At 43.3% G+C, this 21,094-nt stretch overlaps 1 protein-coding gene across 6 annotated transcripts in view; it reads right to left on the reverse strand.

Annotated features, from left to right (window-relative positions):
* SYNE2 (spectrin repeat containing nuclear envelope protein 2) overlaps positions 1-21,094 on the reverse strand; it is a 582,128-nt gene that overhangs the window by 518,020 nt on the left and 43,014 nt on the right. For all 6 annotated transcript variants that reach the window (XM_073609718.1, XM_073609721.1, XM_073609720.1 and 3 more), the window contains exon 2: positions 8,895-9,011. In XM_073609718.1, the coding sequence (XP_073465819.1) occupies positions 8,895-8,976 (82 nt within the window). In that variant the 5' untranslated portion in view covers positions 8,977-9,011. The remainder of the gene's footprint in view (positions 1-8,894; positions 9,012-21,094) is intronic.

Genomic DNA, 21,094 nt, shown 5'->3' on the forward strand with positions numbered 1-21,094 from the left:
AATTACAATACATTTCAATACAGGAAGAATCAGAGGACCCTGCTCGTTAGAGCTTACAATCTAGGATAGCGTTCCTCATGGGTCTGGGTTAAGCAGGTACCCTAGGATGCTGGCTAAACCTTAGCCCAGAGAACATGGGCCACTGGACACTGCCACCAAATGTGTATAAAAGTGCCAGGGACTGAACAACCTCATAAGCAAGCAGGGGAGCAGAATTTCATGCATCTTTTTAATCCTGACACTTTTAGATAGAATTACAGTATTAAAAAAATAAAATAATATATAGAATTTTTACGTTTTTGAACATTTGTTGGGCTTTAATAATTAAAAAAAAAACAAACCTAGCAGGGTTTTTTACCTAAAGTAGTACCAAATATTAACCTTATATATCTTTAAAGGAAAACATAAAAATATGTAGGCATACAAAATTAACCAGAATCCTTGTCATGGTGCATCTTGATGCTATTAAATTTGGCCTGGGCATCAATGACCTCTGGTCACAAAAGTTAAACAAAGAAAAAAAAAATATCACTGCTTAATGCACACACACACAAAAAAAAAACATCCTAGGAGCAGTTAAAAAAATTGACACTTCTATTTAAATACAAAACTGGCAAGTATCCTAAAGCAGTACGTTAAATTATTAGCCCACTGTGCAAATACAAAACTGGCAAGTGTTGCTTTCAATGAAATATTATTCTCTTCAACGGTTCTAGTACAGTAGATACATGTGTGAACAAGAGTAAGAACCACGCCTTAGCTGTGTCCAGCTTGGTATAAATACAGTCAACGCACATTCCATGTGCCAATGTTAATGGGTTTTCACTGCTGGTTGCAAAAACAGGCAAAGCTAGATGAGCAGGTAAAGACCTTAAGAGAAAATTTTTTAAATTTACTTTGGAGATAGACTAATTACTGCCTGGTTCCTTATTATACCATTTTCATTGGCTGTTTAGACCAGTGTTTCTCAACTCCAGTCCTCAAGGCGCCCCAACAGGTCATGTTTTCAGGCTTTCCATTATTTTGCACTGGTGATTTGATTAGTTTCACTGCCTTAGTAATTACCACAGCCCTTTTATCTGAGGGAAATCCCAAAAACATGACCCGTTGGGGCGCCTTGAGGACTGGAGTTGAGAAGACAACCAAACAAAAAAAAAATTTTAGACTATTGTAAATGACAAGGTAGTATGTGCTAGCTGCCTAGCAACACATATACTGGGTAATAAAGGGTATAATCTATCACTGGAGTCTGATTAGAACAAGCAAAAAAAAAAAAAAAAAAAAGTTAAGTATGTGTATGTATGTATGTATGTATGTATGTATGTATGTATGTATGTATGTATGTATATATATATATATATATATATATATATATATATATATATATATATATATACACACACATATACATACACACACACACACACACACACACACACACACACACACATACATATATATATATATATATATATATATATATATATATATATATATATATATATATATATATATATATATACACACATACACCTTTGTAGGTAGGCGGAGTCTTATTTTAATTAGGGGCAGGGCATTCATTTGTAGGTGTGGCTTAGTAGAGCATAAAAATTTGGATCGTGCAGTTGCAAAAATGGGTGCAGCTTAAACAAAATTTTGGGTGTGGCTTAATTAGGGAGTGGTTCAAGTGAGATGAAAGAGGGAGAGGGAGAGAGAGAGAAAGATGGTCAGATTGCAGACATAATACATGAGATAATCAGAGATTGCAGACATGATACAGGAGAGGGTGGGGACATGGTACAGGAGAGGGTGAGAGGGTGCAGACATGGTACAGGACTTCACTTTATGTGCACCTCCAACACAGCACTCTGTACCCCCCCAACACACAGCCCGTCCGGCAGATCACCCCATGATGGCCACTTGGCCATCCTGGTGCCTGCAGCATCTCCCCCTGCACCTCTGCTGGCTGTCAGCTCACTAAATAGAGGGTGCGGACGGCAGCTCTGTGGTTCCCGCGGGATCTCCCACCGGCTAGCAGGTCTCTTCCGTGTGTACAGTGCAGAGAGGAGGGGCCTCCGACCCGGAAAGCTAACCGATATCAGTGTACAAGTAGATTGCTCTGTGTGCAGGGGCGGACTGACCATACGGGCACTGCCCGAGGGGCCCCATGCCACTAAGGGGCCGCATCAGGGTTGCCAGCCTCAATAAAACCAGGGACAGTATGTAAAATTATGTGTTTTTTGAAAAATCCCAAGATTATAGCTGCCCCGCCTCTCCAGTACCTTTTCAGTGTGTGTATGTGTATTCTGTGTGTGTGTATACTGTGTGTGTATATTGTGTGTCTGTATGTGTGTGTATACTGTGTGGCCCCACAACCTATTGCCTGGGGGCCCCATAATCTCCTATTGCCCAGGGGCCCCATGAGTTGTCAGTCCGCCCCTGTCTGTGTGTACATTAACCACTTCCCTACCTGCGTATAGACATATGACGTCCACAGATGGGATCTCCCATCCTGGGTAGACGTCATATGACGGCCTCGGGTTCCCGGCCGTCTAGGGGGCGCGCACGCGCCGCCGCGTTGCTTGGGACCCGGTGCGTGTGCCCGGCGGCCGCGATGTCCGCCGGGCACCCACGATTGCCCGTTAACCGGGCCGGACCATGGATCTGTTGTGTGTAAACACACAGATCCACGTCCTGTCAGGTGAGAGGAGAGCGATCTGTGTTCCCAGTACAGCGGAACACCGATCGGTCTCCTCCCCTTGTACGTCCCCGCCCCCTACAGTTAGAATCATTCCCTAGGAAACACATTTAACCCCTTGTGTCCCCCTAGTGGTTAACCCCTTCACTGCCTGTCACATTTACACAGTAATCAAAGCAATTTTATAGCATTGATCGCTGTATAAATGTGAATGGTCCCAAAAATGTGTCAAAAGTGTCCGATGTGTCCGCCGTAATGTCGCAGTCACGAAAAAAAAAATCGCGATCGCCGCTATTACTAGTAAAAAAAATAAATAAATTTTTTTTTTTAAAAATGCCATAAATCTATCCTGTATTTTGTAGATGCTATAACTTTTGCGCAAACCAATCAATATACGCTTATTGCGATTTTTTTTTACCAAAAATATGTAGAAGAATACGTATCGGCCGAAATTGAGGAAAAAAATTTGTTTTTTGAAAAAAAAATTGGGATATTTATTATAGCAAAAAGTAAAAAATATTGTGTTTTTTTCTAAATTGTCGCTCTTCTTTTGTTTATAGCGCAAAAAATAAAAACCGCAGAGGTGATCAAATACCACCAAAAGAAAGCTCTATTTGTGGGAAAAAAAGGACGTCAATTTTGTTTGGGTACAATGTCGCACGACTGCGCAATTGTCGTTTAAAGTGCGACAGCGCTGAAAACTAAAAATTGGTCTGGGAAGGAAGGGGGTGAAAATGTCCTGTATTGAACCGGTTAAAGAGAGGCCCCTCCCCTCTGCACTGTACAGACGGAAGAGACCTGCTAGCCACATAGAGATCCCCTGCGACCATGTCTTCACAGCCGGGAGCTGCTGCTGGTAATGGGTTGCCGGGATTCCCGTGATTTTTTCCGGGACACAGATAGACCAGGACAAGGGCCTAAAAAACGTGAATGTCCTGGGAAAATTGGAACTGTTGCCAGCTATGCATTTGCAATAGGTCCCTCATCCCTGCTGCTGTATTCTCCATTATTTAAAGAAAAAAAAAGTGACCAATCCTTGTTAGAATTTCATACTTACCTGCTCTGTGTAATGGTTTTGCACAGAGCAGTCCCAATTCTCCTCTTCTCAGGTTCCCCGCTGGTGCTCCTGGCCCTTCTCTCCTGCTTAGTGCCCCCAGGGTAAGCAGCGTGCCCCCAGGGTAAGCAGCTTGCCCTGCCCCTCTCTCTCTTCATTAACTCTGATAGACAGCAATGGGAGCCAATGGCTCCCACTGCTGTTTCAGCCAATAAGGAGGAAGAGTCCTTGGAGAGCCAAGGCTCTTGTGCACAGTGCTAGAGGAAGGTGGGGCTCAGGAGATTATTAGGGGGGCTACTGCACAGAGGTGGTTTTTTACTTTTTACCTTCATGCATAAAGGTAAAAAACATTGAGCCTTTACAACCACTTTAATTACACAGATTAAAAACATATAAGGGAGTGTTTTACCTGCCAAAGTATTTGTATTTCTGTCCATCCATGAGATTGTGCTGGAAGAGAAGGAGACCAGATTTTCCTCTGCTGCAGCTCAGTAAAACTAACAGGTCTCCTCCGTGCCCCCACCATGTAACTGGACAAGTTAAAGAAAAAGCAGTGGACTGTTGAGAACATCTCTCTGCTTTATACTTCTATCAGCATGCTCCTTGCACTGGAATGTAACTGACTGGCTACTGCTACTCCTTCCCCAAGTCTGAGCTTTACTGTTCAGGGACGGCAAGAGACTGACAGCAAGGCACAATCAGGTGCTTACACTTGCAACACATTAAATTATATCTTTAATACAAATGCATTAACTTGTGTCATTTATAACTACCCGGAGTTCAGCTTTTAGGCCTTGTTCACACCTGTGCACATATGTGTGTTTTATGTGCGGTTAAAAAAAAGTCCTGTATGCTGCATCTTAGATACAATTTCATCAAAACACGCATTTTATAGGGTTTAATGGCAGCATGCCTAAAACTAATGAAAAATGCACCTAGACCACAACAGACCAAAAACACACCGCAAAGAGTGGCCTGACCCTGTCTATACAGGGGGAGATTTACTAAGGCTGGGTGCATCCTTTAGTAGATGCAGTATTAATTGTCAGACTCCGAGACTTCTATAGGCAAGCAGACAGACATGCAGGGAAAGGCATCCAGCTAGACACCATGTCTGCATGAGTATGACCGCTGTCTCCTATGGCAACAATCTTGTAACAGTTTCTAACAATGATTGAAATGAACTCCGCCACTTCTTCTACAATTTCCTATTGTAGAACTTCATTCAGCTGATCTCCCAGTCTTTCACTAGACTAACAGATCCACTTGCCACTGGATCTCCTGAGCTCCTCCAATCTTCTCTCTCAGTATCTTCCTCAAGCGTCACCCCCACGTCTCTGGTGGGTCCCTTGCTTGGCATTCACAGACACTCAAGCGTCAACTCGCTGACCTGCTCGGTCCCTGGCTTGGCACACAATAAATGCTCCGCAAGCGTCACCTCCACTGTCTGGGTCCTTGGCTTGGCACCTGCTGAAGTTTTCCCAATTCTTCACTGTCCCCGGCTGGTGAGAATACTGCGCAGGTACTTGCTTCAGCTACTCACAGTTGTCTCTGGTAGCAAGGTGGATAGGATGGTCCATTAGTGGAGACCTTCCACTCTACCTAGAACCACAGCTGGTTCTCCGGCCGGCAGAACCGTTGCTTCTGGATAGGCCCTTAGAAAGCGTAGCAGACAGATGTCCCCGGGATAGGCCCAAGGCTTATGGCCTAGCAACCCGAGGCACTACAACACATCCACCCAGACAGCCATCCAGGTGGCACAGAACCCCGATCACCTGACCCCACCCAAATAGGTTCTCCCAGCAGGCCAAGGGATCCAAGAAAATCCCTGCCCTTTGGCTGAGACACCCCTTTCATTCCTAGTCTGTCCTTGCAATGCCTTTTTCTTGTCTAATGTCAACAGGTACCTGGCCACCTAGTGACAGAAGAGAGAAGTGCAGCAATTTCAGAGTTAGGGTGAAATCAATTGACCCCCTTACAATTAGCCAAGGCAACTATCACTTGGCAGAAAAATTTAATAGCAACCCTGCCTAAATACCAGGGTGCTACATACTAGTTAGTGAGTTCCAGTTCACTTACACTTCCAGATTAATATCCCTCATTCCAAAGCATGCCAAAGGTGCAATCAGAAAGCACATAGCTCCTTCGCAGTGCTCTTACATAATGTGTTAGAACAGGTTCTATGTCCTGCAGCCTGTGAGCAAAATTCAATAAAATGTCAACATGGCTTTCAGTTTTTTTTCTCAATATTAATGCTCAAATGATTCCTGGAGCAGTTTAGAGCTAGAAAACACGCACATACCTCTGTTCACACTCATCACCCAACATACAGTGTGTGTACATATACATAGAGATATACATATATAATATCTATACACACACACATACAGTATATGCTGTATCTGGTATATACAGTATCCATATCTCAAAGACAATATTTTCGCTGAGGGTAGAGCACAGGGTGGCGAGATGTGAATCACACACAACACCAGGCAGGGTCAAAGGAAAAGTGCAGTCGACGTTCCTATCTCTGGTCCTGTTTTATCTCTAGGTGTTTCCTAAATAAACAGGGAGGGGCAATAATATTGTAGGATTGCCTGATCCCCTAAAGTAATTTCTGGTATGTGTAAATAAAAAGGCAGCAGTTCAACATTATTACCATTTATTGATCTGTCAATGCAAAAGTGATAATGGTCTTGTAAAACGCCACACTACTTACAAGCTGATTATAGTGTACGAGTTCAAAAGTACATACAGCTACAATACAATAAAAGTGTAAAATGTTAAAACAGACGTGAGATGTTGATTGTCTGCTGTTGACTGAATTGGACGATAATGCACTCATCGGCCATAACTTTATACCCACCCACCTAATACTGAGCCTTACCAATTATAACTAGACTGATCAACTTTACCTATACTAAAAGAATATGTAGGCTGCCATTGCGTATTTATCCTTCTGAAAATGATAGCTGCCTGGCAGTCATGCCAAAACAGCCCCGACCTGTCGAGGCATGGACACCACTAGACCTCTGAAGGTACGCTGTGGTATCTGGCACCAAGCCATCAGTAGCAGATCCTTTAAAGAGGAAGTAAACCCCGGACGATTTTTCTTTTTTTTTTCAATTTATAAATTTTTAATTTTTTTCAATTTATTAAGTATTACAAATGAAAACACTTATAAATCGGCCAAAAACGAGGTTAGGAAACACCTTCTTTATCTTATTTAGATTATCTTCTCCGGGTATTGGCCGCACCATTTCTACTGCTGTTTCTTGAATTCAGGACGTAATTTCCGCCCTTACTAGGATTGCCTTTACAAATCTCGCACATGCGCCGTAGCGTCGAAACCAAGCCTCTATCTGGATTGCAACAGAGCGAACCCATAGCTGAAGGCAAATCAAAGGGGGAGAAGCATCGCGAGACTTCCCTCTGTGCCGTTCTGAGAGGAAGATAGTGAATGCTAATGACCCAGCATGCAGAGCAGACAGAAACGGCACACATAGTGTGCCGTTAAACAGTGCGTAATTGCGGCTGACGTCACTGAACATTGCAGGACGATTACTATGGAAAGTGAGTGCACTTTCACAGGCTGTGCTATATAGATTTAAAAAGAGATTAAGTTGTAATGGAGGGTTTACAACCACTTTAAGTCCTGTAAGTTGCGAGGTGAGAACTCCTTGAATTGACCTAATTTTTTCCAGCACATCACACAAAAGCTCAATTGGATTGAAATCTGGAAAATTTGGAGGCCAAATTAAACACTTCAAACTCATTGTAGTGTTCCTTAAACTACATGTCAAGTAACATCCACATGAATGGCAGGACCCAAAATTTCCCAGCATAACATTGCCCGAAGCATCACACTGCCTCTGCCGGCTTGCCTTCTTCCCATACTGCACCCTGATGCCATATCTTCCCTGGGAATACACACACACCTAGCCATTGACATGATGTAAAAGAAAACATGATTCAGACCAGGCCACCTTCTTCCAATGCTCCGTGGTCCAGTTCTGATGCTCACATGACACATGCCTGCTGTAGGCACTTTTGGCTGTGGACATGTGTCAGCATGGGCACCCTGACCAGTCTGCAGCTACACAGCCCCATACACAACAAACTGCGATGCCCATCTTTTCTGCTTTCAAAAACAGCATCTTCAGGGACAGCATGTTTACTAGCTCCCTAATATATCTTATAGACTTTCAGATGTCATTGTAACAGGATAACCAATAACGTTATGGCTGAGCAGTGTATCTTCAGTTGGTATTGCCTATGCTTCCTAAAGGTTTACCATACGTGATCTTGAAAAACTCAACTTACTTTGAAGTAGATGTAAAGCCTTAGGCCTCATTCACAAAGGGGATTACATGCATACACCGGATTCCCGAAACAAAAATCAGCAATAATCATATGAAGGAGGCCCAGCTGAATGATATTTATCACTGGCATATACCAGCGCGGTTTTAAAGTTGCGCTATTTAAGCGCGACTTCAAAGCAGTGCTAATTCATGTGCAGCTTGCTGATATCTGTGCAACTTCATTTAACAGATATCAATGCAAGCTGCTCTGAAATCACACAGAAATAGTCCAGGAACCTTTTTTGAGTCGCAGCAATTTGAACGGGTCCATTGCCACAAATGGGGTGTGACTATTAGTTACTAGGATTAGTTTTTGCTAAAGCACCATATATCAGGCAATCACCCAAAAATTGTTTTTATCTTTTTTAATTATTTTTGTATCTTAGCGCTGCCAATTTCCTTCACTTGCTCCAGCAGTGGCTACATGGCATTACGGAGGGTGGGTCTCCTGATGCTGACACTGACAGAACGTGTGTTGGCAAGGACACTTACAGTTTCCCTGTAACCCTGTAAAAGTCTATGTTGCATGTGACAACACAGAAGGACAAAAGAGACAAGTGTTGTCACCCCATAACAGGAGGTGCCTGAAGGACCTTAATTGGCAGGATCACCAGATATTATTTTAGTTTAGGTTAAAAGAAATATTGAAATTACTTGTGAAACTGCATTAACATATTATATGAGACTTTAGTGATCTACTTTAGGTCTATGTGCTTTCCATGTTCTGATTGATTGTTTTCTGAAAATAAATATCAAAAGTGAAACAAAAAAGGCGACTAACCTTGTAGCACTTGTTGAAGCTGATCTATGGCGAGTTGCTGATCCTCTCCAGCAGATATCGAGGACCCACTGTCGGAGGACATGTTGTAGAACTCATAGGTGATGAAGCTTCCTGGGTCTGAAATAAGAAATGCAATGCTAAGCTTAAGAATGAATGCAGAAGGTAACATAAAAAATGTACATTATCAGCATTCTGAGCAACAGGAATCTCAACCCAGTCTGCCCTGCAGCTATTTTTAATGTTCATATAGATATTCTATATTAGTTTCCAAAAAGTTCAAATCGGATTGTGTTCATGTTCCACAATGGATTCAGAGCAGGATCAGCCCCAACCAGACTGCTCTCTGCAACCAGAATAGGGTACCCCAGCAGAAATCATACTTGACTCATACAAATACAAAGTTGGGATCAAGATATTGTCCAAAATGTCTTAGTATGCTGACACCTTAAGAGTTCCCTTTACTGGAACTAAGGGGCCAAGCCCAACCCCTGAAAAACAACCCCACACCATAATCCCCCCTCCACCAAATTATTTGGACCAGTGCACAAAGCAAGGTCCATAAAAGACATGGATGAGCGAGTTTGGGGTGGAGGAACTTGACTGGTCTGGCCTGCACAGAGTCCTGACCTCAACCCGATAAAACACCTTTGGGATGAATTAGAGCGGAGACTGCGAGCCAGGCCTTCTCGTCCACATCAGTGCCTGACCTGACAAATGCGTCTCTGAAAGAATGGTCAAACATTCCCATAGACACACTCCTAAATCTTGTGGACAGCCTTCCCAGAAGAGTTGAAGCTGTTATAGCTGCAAAAGATGGGCCAGCTCAATATTGAACCCTACGGACTAAGACTGGGATGCCATTAAAGTTCATGTGTGTGTAAAGACAGGTGTCCCAATACTTTTGGTAATATAGTGTATAATCTACTTGGATACACTAAGTAGATACAAAAATATGTACAATTTTACTAATGTTCGCCCTCTAAAGAGTGATTAGTGATGGATCTCTTTTCAGAGGGTGTTTGACAGGTCATATGCAGAAGATATGCCGCCTCCTCAAAGTGTTTTTTGACCCAAAAAGCCCACATCACTGTGCGACAACCGTGTGCATTGCACGCAGTTGCAGCATGGCCACCAGTAATTTAAATGGGTTGTGTTCTGTGGATGGTACTGCTCACCGAATAGGATGGGGGTATAAGCATAGGCGTGTGCACAGGGTGTGCCGGGTGTGCCCAGGCACACCCTAATCCCCCCATGCGCATTAGCGTTATCGTTCTGTGTAGCAACAGGAACATAGGAAAGATCTCTCTCTTACCGGATCTGCCATAAGAGAAGTGTTTTATCCCTTTCTCTTTGACCGTGCCAGCAGGGAGATCAATGTGCCGGAGTCATATATATGTAGATACATACACATGCATGTGTGTTTGAGCTTCAGGGTGCACACCCTAATGCAGTAGGCTGTACACACCTATGGGTATAATTCTTGCTGTGCGGCGATGCCGTGGAAAGTACAAAACTGCATCCAGTTGCCTTTCCAGCTTAAGGGGGAGCAGTTGATGGGCAGTAGAAAACTTGGCTCAGCTCCCTGTTTTTACCCCCCACCAACTGCATGTGTAAATTCAGCCTAACACATGCCAAAATCACAAAACTGGGTTCAGGTGTTAAGATTTAATTGTACCTTCAGGAATTAAGGGGTTAAGATGCATACAAACATTTATTAGTTCCAAAATCCTGAAGCGTAAAATCCTCGTACGACAAAAGTGGGGTATGCCATATGTGCCTGCGTTGGTTACAGTGGTTGTAAAATGTTTTACATACCCAGTGAATTGATGGGCAACAGGTGATACACAGAGAGGAAACAAATCCTCCTATATAAGTTGTACCGGTCTATCTGCAATCTTCTCTTCTCTATAGTTGATCAAAGTCTGGAATGTATAACGCTTGTCGGTCAGAAAAAAGGGGGCGGGGAGCTGAACAACACTCAGCAAAGCTCAGTGAGGAGAGCTCCGAGAGCTGATTGGAGGGAAGGGACAATCCCCCCTTTACAAGGCACACAGGAACAGAGCTGAGACTTAATCTGCTGGAGCTCCCTCCCCCGTCACCTTTTTTCTCTTGGTGTCAGGAAAACTTGTCAGAAGTGACTCATACTGATTTCAGAGGAAAGAAGCAGCAGATAGATATGACACTTAGTGCTGTGGATTGAGAGAAGTATACAATATAGGGTGATATGATTTGTTCATATTGCATGTCTGAGGTTTACAACCACTGATGCAGAAGTGATTGGGGTTTATAAAAGAACAGCCATGTACACCCATTTACTTGTATTGGCAGCAGTACAAGGCACGTGCATCTAACCAGGAGCGGGAACATGCCGGGTATTTTACGCTCGAGGACTTTGGAGGTAATAAACGTCTGTGTGCATTGAGACCTTGATACATTCAGTTTATATCTAATCAAGCTGGCCCTTGCACTTAATAGCTGTTGGCAAATAAAAAAAAAAAAACCCGATTGTGGGCAATAAAAATCTACTACAATCAAGGCTCCAGTTAACAGGTGACATAATTCTGTTTCAAAAAGAAAACTTTTATAGCATCTCACGAGATAAAAGGAGCCGGTTTCACCTTATTAACAACATGAAAACATCTAAAGCAAAAGACGTTCTGGTTCCCAAGTAGTTAAATTGACATTTCATTATAGATTTGCTTAAATCTGATCTCTTCTGGCATTGTAATTTTAATCTCATCAGCTTAAAGGATTTTAGCAAGTCTTTGTAAATGCACAGACCATGGTCACCGTGCTAGGAAACGCTCGCACCTACAAATCAGGAGCTCGGGGTGGCTTATTAGCTGATAAACACACCACAGCTACTGCAGCTTTGAGACCAGACAAATGACACGCCAGCCATGGAGGGATTTGCCAACTGCTTGTTACAGGGTCGTGCAATGCTGCCCATTGCCCACGATTGTGCCCGCACAGGTTCCCATAACACCTTTGTGATCTGAATTAGATGCAGTTTTAAACCCCTAAAATGAGGAATCCATGCAATTTTCATAAAGAGCCCAATTAATGAACAATAAAGGCCAGGTTCATACTGTGGTGTTAATAAGGCAGTACAGCCAGCCCTCCTGTACTGGGCCCAGGCCCCCATTAGTTCAAAAGGGGGGGCCCGGGCACCTGCTCAGCAAGAGGTTGGGTTGTACTGTCTTATTGATGACACCTTCTGCCTCTCCCTGCAGCACTGCCTTCTTCTCCTCCTCTCCCCCCCCCCGTCTGCACTGCAGGGGGATTGGTTCTAGCAATGCACCCCTTCTATCTGCTGTCCGGGCCCCCGTATGCCCCTTTCCATGGCTCCCAATTGTCCCTGATTTCGAGGGACTGTCCCTGATTTGGAACAATGTCCCTCTGTCCCTCATTGCTCCTCATTTGTCCCTCATTTTGGTCTGATCCATATAGTTGTAAAAAAAAAAAAAAAAAAGCACTTTTTATCTTTCAAAAAGTATTTTCCAGCTCTAAACTTTTCATCTGATTTCTAAATTGCTGCATTTGTAAATTACAAAAGCCAATATAAAGGAATAGAAGTGTTAAAAAAAAAAAAAAAAAAAGCACTTGGGTTTAACCAATCTTGATATTTTTGTACAATTCTCTTTTAAGGGGGCGTGGCAAGGGGTGTGTCCTATGCCTGCATACTTTTGCTGATGGGTGTCCCTCATTCCCATCTCAAAAAGTTGGGAGGTATGCCCATTTCCCTGCCGGCTTCCCTCCTCTCCCGCCAGCAGCTGCTGCGGGCAAACAGGGGGATGTTTCAGGAGGAAGGGGCCAGTAAATATGTCATTTACTGGCCCCTTCTTTTCCTGAATGATCACAGTGAGTGATCAGTACCAATCACTCCTATGTCCATTCATAACTGAATAACATAACAATCATAGCATAGTAAATTGTTTACTATGCTTCCATTTGTGAATGATCAGGAAGCCTCAGATCACTTCCTATTCATTCATCTGTGTAGCTGAGGCTGTAAAGAAAGGAATGATAATTCTATGTCCTCAGTCGCTTTTGGCCGGGGAAGGGAGGGGCCTCTCAGGTAGGCTGTATGGGGCCCTGTGATTTCTAAAAGCTGCCCTGGGTGCGTTAACATACACCAGGGTAGTAAAGCAGCCTGGACATTTTGAATGGGCTTTTAACACACGGCAGGTCTGCACCTTGCTTTCAAGGTGGACATCACAACACTTGGAGGGTTTTCATCTGTGCCCTATGGTGTCCTAAAATGCCAGTCTGTTATAGTGGCTCGGGTAGCCATACAAAATTGCTTTGCCTTGCCCAGTAATTTGGGAACTAATGTGCATTGTGGTATTGTACTGTGAAATGTGTGTTTTGCACCAATGCAAATGTGTGAATCAAAGCTCAGAGTAATACACTATACATACACTATGAGAAAATAGGAAGGAAAATTCCGTACAAGGCACCATCATTCCATTTTCGTATAATGTGTACACAATGTTCAACATCCGACTCAACTTGGCAAACTCAAATTTCTGAAGAGACAAACTCCAAAATTTTTCTCTTACGCTAACAGAACGAACAATTTTTGTTTAAGGTGTACTGTTCTCGTACAAGACATTTGAGATACGAAAGACTGCGCAGGATCAGAAACAAATATTAAAAAAAATAAGTATTTATTGTGCAAGAATTTTTGTACATTAAATTCTACCCTCGGTTCTGACTTGCTGTGAAACATTGAGTAAAAACAGCCGATCGTTCACCCGATTTTCTTATAGTGCGTACGGAACTTAAGGCTGGCCATGCAATTACACAATTTTCTTTAAGATTTACCAAAAGCATATAATAGGAGGTCAAATCTAAACACATTCAATTTGAATGCAACCAGGCAGCAGTGTTAATTTTAGTCTTAGGACTAAAATGGCATTTTAGTTTTAGTCCCATTTTAGTCTTCTGCAATTGTTTTAGTTGTATTTAGTCGACTAAATCTCCAGTACATTTTAGTCGTCCTACGTTTTAGTCGACTAAAATCTCGAGTACATTTCAGTAATTTCAATTTAGTTTTAGTCATAGTCTTTTGACTAAAATGGCTTTTAGTTTTAGTCATCTCAATTGTTTTAGTCATATTTTAGTCGACTAAAATAGTATTCATTTGGACGACTAACATGTATTAGTCATTTTAGTCGACTAAAATGTTTTAGTCGACTAAATTAACACTGCCAGGCAGGCTCTTGCACTACGTTGCTGAAGGTAAATCAAAAGGAAATTGAATTAGAACATTTTATAATGTATGGCCAGCTTCTGGCCGCCCATACACGGTTTGACTCTCGGCCAGTTCAGCAGGAACCAGCCAAGATTCGAACCGTTAATGGGAAGGCTGAATGTACCACGTTGATCGATGAACTTGGGTACAACCAGCATGCCAGATTTGCTTGCGATTGGCAGCAGCTTCCCCCACCCACCCCCGCCTGGAAAAGATGATTGCTGATTCCCTGGTCAGCACTGTCTGTATTGATGGAGGAATTGTGCAAATTTCAATTCGCACAGTGTATGGCCGGTGTTCTGCCGAATAAGTTCTGCTCGGCGGATAAGTTCCTCACTGTACTGCGCATGCGCAGTACGATCCGGCGGAAATAGCCGAAGCGGAACAGCTGAAAATCAGCTGTACACGGCGCCTGTAAGAGGGCCGCTCGCCACGCTTCGGGCACGGCCTCGCTGCGCTCGGCTCTTTTAGATTCCCCCTCTAGGTCCACTTGGATGGTGGGGAAGGAATCTGGACCCAGAGCGCAGGCGCCGTGTACAGCTGATTGAAGCGTTTGAGCTTCGGCTATCTCCGGTGGCTGACAGTAGTTGGTACTGCGCAGGCGCTGCGCAGTACAGGGGAGGAACTTATCCGCCAAGGGAACTTTCTCGGCAAGACACCGGCCTATGGCTTAGGCTACATGCAGCTTAACCACCTCAATACCAGGCACTTACACTCCCTTCCTGCCCAAGCCAATTTTCAGCGCTGTCACTGTTTAAACGACAATTGCGCGGTCATGCTACACTGTACCCAAACAAAGTTTTTATCATTTTGTTCCCACAAATAGAGCTTTCTTTTGGTGGTATTTGATCACCTCTGCATTTTTATTTTCTGCTAAACAAAAAAAAAACTAAAATTTTGAAAAAAAAAAAGTTTTTCTTTTGTTTGTTATAACATTTTGTAAATAATTAAGTTTTCTCCTTCCCTGATGGGCCCTGATAAGGTGGCATTGATGAGGTGGCACCTACGATGGGCAATCATGGGTGGCACTGGTGGGCACTGAAAGGCTGCACTGATGGGTACTTATGGGTGGCACTGATAGGCATCGGGGATGGTCACTGATTGGCAGCTGCCTGGGCACAGATTGGCATTCCCCTGGTGGTCTAGGGTGGCATACCTGGTGGTCCAGGGTGGTGGCAATCCCTGGTGGTCCTGGCGGCATCCTGGTGGTCCTGGGTGGGCATCTGAGGGGGGTCTGTGCTGATAAACAATCAGCACAGACCCCCCATCAGGAGAGCAGCCGATCGGCTCTCCTCTACTTACGTCTGTCAGACGTGAGTGAGGAAAAGCCGATCAACGGCTCTTCCTATGATTGGACACGGCTGATCACATGGTAAAGAGCCTCTGTCAGAGGCTCCTTACTGAGATCGGTGTAGCGGTGTGTCTGACTGACACACCGCACCACTGATCGCCACGATACGCGCCCCCACAGGTGCACGAGAGCGGTCGTTCTAAATGGAGGTCATATGACTGCCTCCCAGAACGACAGCCGTGCCGCCTAGTTGTCATTTGACGGCCGGCGGGCGTGAGGTGGTTAATCTTCTATACCTCTTATCCTGTTCTTAATGTTGTATCCTAAAAGATGCATGTTTATGACCAATGAGGTTACCTCAAAAGCCACCATTAAAGGGTTAGTTCACCTTTATAAAAGAACTACCTATGCAGCCAAGGAACGTCTGTAGATAAAAACAAACTGTGCAGCTTTGACCAAAGTTGAATAAAAGCCCTTGCTATAGGTGTAGGCCATTTATCTACCTCTGAAGCCTGACTGAAACCGAATCAGATGGCATCATCCTGTCCTGCCCTGTTGCTAGGATGTTGCTAAGTCACTCACAGCCGATTCAAACTCCTTCACATGTGCTCTTTCCCCTGTCGCAATTGCAACTCTGCAATGAAAGATAGTGGGCTATACATGTGAAGGGGGTTTAAAAGCTCACTCCTGTGATGGGGGATTGAGCAGTAACATTTGGGAGTGCCATATCAACATCCTAGCAACAAGGCAGGACAAGATGATGTCATAGCTGGAAATGTTTCAGTCAGGCTTCGGTACATAAATGGCCTACACCTATAAGAAAGCCATTATTCAACTTCAGTCAAAGCTGCACAGTTTGTTTTTAACAACAAGAACCCATTACCTGCAAAGGAAGTTCTGGTAAAAGTGAAATAACCCTTTAAACCAGGGAGAACATTGGTCTACTCGTTAAAAAATTCAGTGCCACTTGCAGAATTTAGTTCTCAATTCTGATTCAGCCTGAAGGTATTCATAAAACTGATATTAAACCCTCCATGTCAGAAACCATATATTACAGCAGACATGATCACTTACATGGCTTGCTTTGTGCTTTTTATGTGAAGTCTTTCATGCCTTTGTTTTCATGGTTTTAAAAATGATTCACTGGTGTTTCCACTTAGCCTTGGTTCACAATATGAACTGCAAGTGAATCACACAGGAACAGCACGGTATAACTGTTCAATTCACATGCGATTCAGTGTGGTGCGATTTATGGGCAAATTTCAAAAATATACAATAACCATTCACTTATTTACTGTGACTGTGCTGCAACGCACATATGTAATCATATACATGTCCCACACATAACATTAGCCTATTTCTTACTATTTTTATATGCCTTGCAACGCCTCTAGGTAACCACTTTTTTGTAATTCATAACAAAGCCGGTTGCATTTTTTTTCCTTTGTCACTAAAGCCACTCCCAAACCTCCAGGCTTCCTGCTCGAGTGTTTTATTCTTCTGAACCTGGAATTGTCCATGACCTGACACCTTTATAACAATATTGTACACTCTTACTTTATTCCGCTCGCTACTGTTCCTTTCTCTCCGTCTGACCCGTCCTCTTCTAGCAAGACCAAGAAAATTAAACCATATGTGAACACAGCAGGACTTAATCAATCCTAATTAACCACTGGAGGACCAGGCCTTATCTGACACTTTTCATTTACAAGATTTCAAAATGCTATATTTTTTGCAAGAAAATTACTTGGAACCCCCAAACATTACATAGACATTATGTAACAGAGGCCCTAGAGAATAAAATGGTGGTCATTGCAATTTTTTATTTGACACAGTATATGCGCAGTGGTTTTTCAAAACACACTGTTTTTGGAATAATTACACTTTAATGATTTTTAATGCAAAAAAAAAAAAATAAAAACTACAATATATAACCCAATGTTTTCTGGTAAAACATAAAAGATAATGTTATGACAAGTAAATAGATAGCCAACATGTCACGCTTTAAACTCACGCACACTTGTGGAATGGCAACAAACTACAATATGTACAAATCTCCATAGGCGATGCTGTAAACATTTTACAGGTATACAGGTTACCAGTTTAGAGTTACGAAATGAGGTCTACAGCTAAAATGATTGCTCTCAATAGAATGATAGTGGCATGCACAACCTATGTATTCACCTCTGCGTGCGAGCACAGGGGGGGGGGGCGCGCTTTAAAATCTCTCTCTCATATATATTATATATATATATATATATATATATATATATATATATATATATATATATATATATATATATATATACACACACACATACACATACACATACATATATATATATATATATATATGTGTGTATGCATTTTCAATATTCTGTTGGATATTACAGCACATAAAAATGCACAAAAAAAATATATATATAAAAATAAAAAATGAATGTGCCTCCCTTTTCAAACTGCACTGCTTTAGATTTAAACAGCCTCATTGGGAAAAGAAAAAAAAAAATAAAATTACGACACATCTGTTATACTTTCCAACGCATGCGTGAATGGGGCCTCAGAAGGCTGAGAGATACAAAGGATGAGCCGAACACCCCCCCCCCCCGGTTCGGTTCGCACCAGAATCTGCGAACAGGCAAAAAATTTGAACGAACACGCAAACGCGAAAAATCAAAAATATGCTATTTTTAAAGGCTTATATGCAATTTATTGTCATAAAAAGTGTTTGGGGACCCGGGTCCTGCCCCAGGGGACATGTATCCATGCAAAAAAAAGTTTTATAAACTGACGTTTTTTCAGGAGCAGTGATTTTAATAATGCTTAAAGTGAAACAATAAAAAGTCATGTAAAACTGATCGCGGCTGTAATATATTGTTGGGTCTCGGCAATCTAGATAAAAAAAAAAAAAGGCATGGGCCCCCCCAAAAAATAAATTGCGTGGGGGTCCCCCCAGAATTCATACCAGGCCCTTCAGGTCTGGTATGGATATTAGGGGAACCCTTAGCCAAAATAAAAAAAAAAAAAAAAAAAAAAAAATGGCGTAGGGGTCCCCCCAAAAATCTATACCAGATCCTTATCCAAGCAACCTGGCAGGCCACAGGAAAAGAGGGGGGGGACGAGAGAGCACCCACCCCTTGAACCGTACCAGGCCACATGACCTCAACATGGGGAGGGTGCTTTGGAGTATACCCCAAAAGCATCTGGTCCCCATGTTGATGGGTTCAAGGGCCTCATCCCCACAACCCTTGCCCAGTGGTTGTGGGGGTCTGCGGGGGGGTTATCGGAATCTGGAAGCCCCCTTTAACAAGGGGACCCCCAGATCCCAGCCCCCCCCCATGTGATTTGGTAACGGGTACATTGTACCCCTACCATTTCACAAAAAAAGTGTCAAAAATAGTAAAAAAGACAGGAGACACTTTGGCACAAGTCCTTTATTAAAAAATAAAAATGCCCGCTATGTAGATCCATCTCACACGTACTCGGGGCCATCCGGTGACGTAAACGGGTGACCCCGCCCCCTCTGATGCCACGTCAGAGGAAGGCGGGTGTTCCGTTTAGGTTACCAAGTTGCCCCACCCTCAGCTATACAACAGATGTCATCGAGAAGAAGCATCACTCAGCGAGAGCCTCCCATGGAGGCGGACCTGTTGCAGCTTTTTTTTTTTTTTGGCTCGTCAGGCGGCGTGAGATGGACCTTCATTTCTTAAAGAGGGAGTCCACTCAAACCGCAAAAAAAAAAAAAAATATTAAAAGCCAGCAGCTACAAATACTGCAGCTGCTGACTTTTAATAAATGGACACTTACCTGTCCCAGGGTCCAGCGATGTCGGCAGGCGACGCCGAGAACCCGCTCAGTTCTCAGCAGCTGCCGCCGCCATCCTAGGTGAGGGAATCAGGAAGTGAAGCGTTGCGGCTTCACTTCCTGGTTCCCTACTGCGCATGCGCGAGTCACGCTGCACATCGTAAGTGGTCCCCGCTATCTCCTGGGAGCTGTGTGTTTCCCAGGAGACAGCGCGAAGGGACAGGAAGAGGCATAGACTCCCATGGGAGTCTATGCCGGAAGTGGGTGCAAATACCTGTCTTAGACAGGTATCTGCACCCCCCCTCCCCCCTGAAAGGTGCCAAATGTGACACCGGAGGGGGGGAGGGTTCCGAAAAGCGGAAGTTCCATTTTTGTGTGGAACTCCGCTTTAATTTTTAATAAAGGACTTGTCCCAAAGTGTCTGTCTTTTTTACTATTTTTGCCACTTTTTTGTGTGAAATGGTAGAGGGTACAATGTACCCGTTACAAATTCACATGGGAGGGCCGGGATCTGGGGGTCCCCTTGTTAAAGGGGGCTTCCAGATTATGATAAGCTCCCCGCTTGCAGACCCCCACAACCACCGGGCAAGGGTTGTGGGGATGAGGCCCTTGTCCCCATGGGTCTCCAAAGCACCCTCCCCATGTTTAGGGCATGTGGTCGGGTCCGGTATTGTTCTAAACATGGGAAAACTGTGCCACTTTACAGGCATACTATAGACACTCCCCAGGCACAATAAAAAAAAAGGAATATTTCATTTTTATTGTTTTACTTTAAGCATTATTAAAATCACTTCTCCCGAAAAAACTGCAGTTTTTAAAACTTTTTTTGCATTGATACATGTCCCCTGGGGAAGGAACCGGGTCCCCAAACACTTTCTATGACAATAACTTGCATATAGGCATTTAAAATTAGCACTTTTGTTTTTTCATGTTTGTGTCCCATAGACTTTAACGGGGTTCCGCGGCTTTCGAATTTTGCCGCGAACACCGCACGTCCGAACAACCAAAGTTCGGCCCATCCCTAGCAACCCATAGCACTTACCCATCAATCCTCTATCACTGTGCAAACTGAAGAGATGTAAAATGTGACATTAGGTATTGTACATTTCCCTTGGCAGTGGAATATTAAATATATAGGAGTGCCACAACTGTTTTTAAAGCACCCATAAAGTAAGGTTAGTGCATTTCTTTCACATGGGTTCTCAAATAATTAATGATTTTTTATTTTTGAAATCCTTTATCTGAGCACTTTGGAAACTGCACAAATACAGTATGCAAAAACAGAATTAAACAGATAGTATGTAATAGGAATGAAGGTGAGAAGTATCATTTCTGGCACAAATGAGTGTTAAAAATTTTAAGTGGTACTATACTAAAGTCTAAATGTTTTTTACTTAAATGCTTTCTCTGCATTAAGGCTACTTTCACACTGAGGCGGTTTTCAGGCGCTTTAGTGCTAGAAATGGCCTCTGAAAGGTGCCTCGCATTCATTGCAGTGTGTCTTTTCACACTGGGGCGGTGCGCTTGCGGCATGTTACAGAAAGTCCTGCAAGCAGCATCTTTGGAGCCGGTTGGGAGCACTGTATTTAGCGTTACCAAAACGCACTGCCCATTGCAATGAATGGGCAGCGCTTCCAAAGCCCCTTAAAAGTGCTTTGAAAGTGCCGCAAAACTGGACTTACCAATTTTTTGGGGGTAAAAAATCTCCCTACTAGCGGCTGAAAAGCGCCACTAAAATGGCCGGGTGTCAAAGTTTGAAAGGGGACTAAGGTAAAAAAAAAATTCCCCACTAGTTTCCCCCTGTCCCTTAACACTTACCTAACTCCTCTCACCACTGCTCTCCTCTCT

This window comes from Aquarana catesbeiana, linkage group LG13 (genome assembly GCF_042186555.1).
Source record: "Aquarana catesbeiana isolate 2022-GZ linkage group LG13, ASM4218655v1, whole genome shotgun sequence".
Classification (NCBI taxonomy): Eukaryota; Metazoa; Chordata; class Amphibia; order Anura; family Ranidae; genus Aquarana; species Aquarana catesbeiana.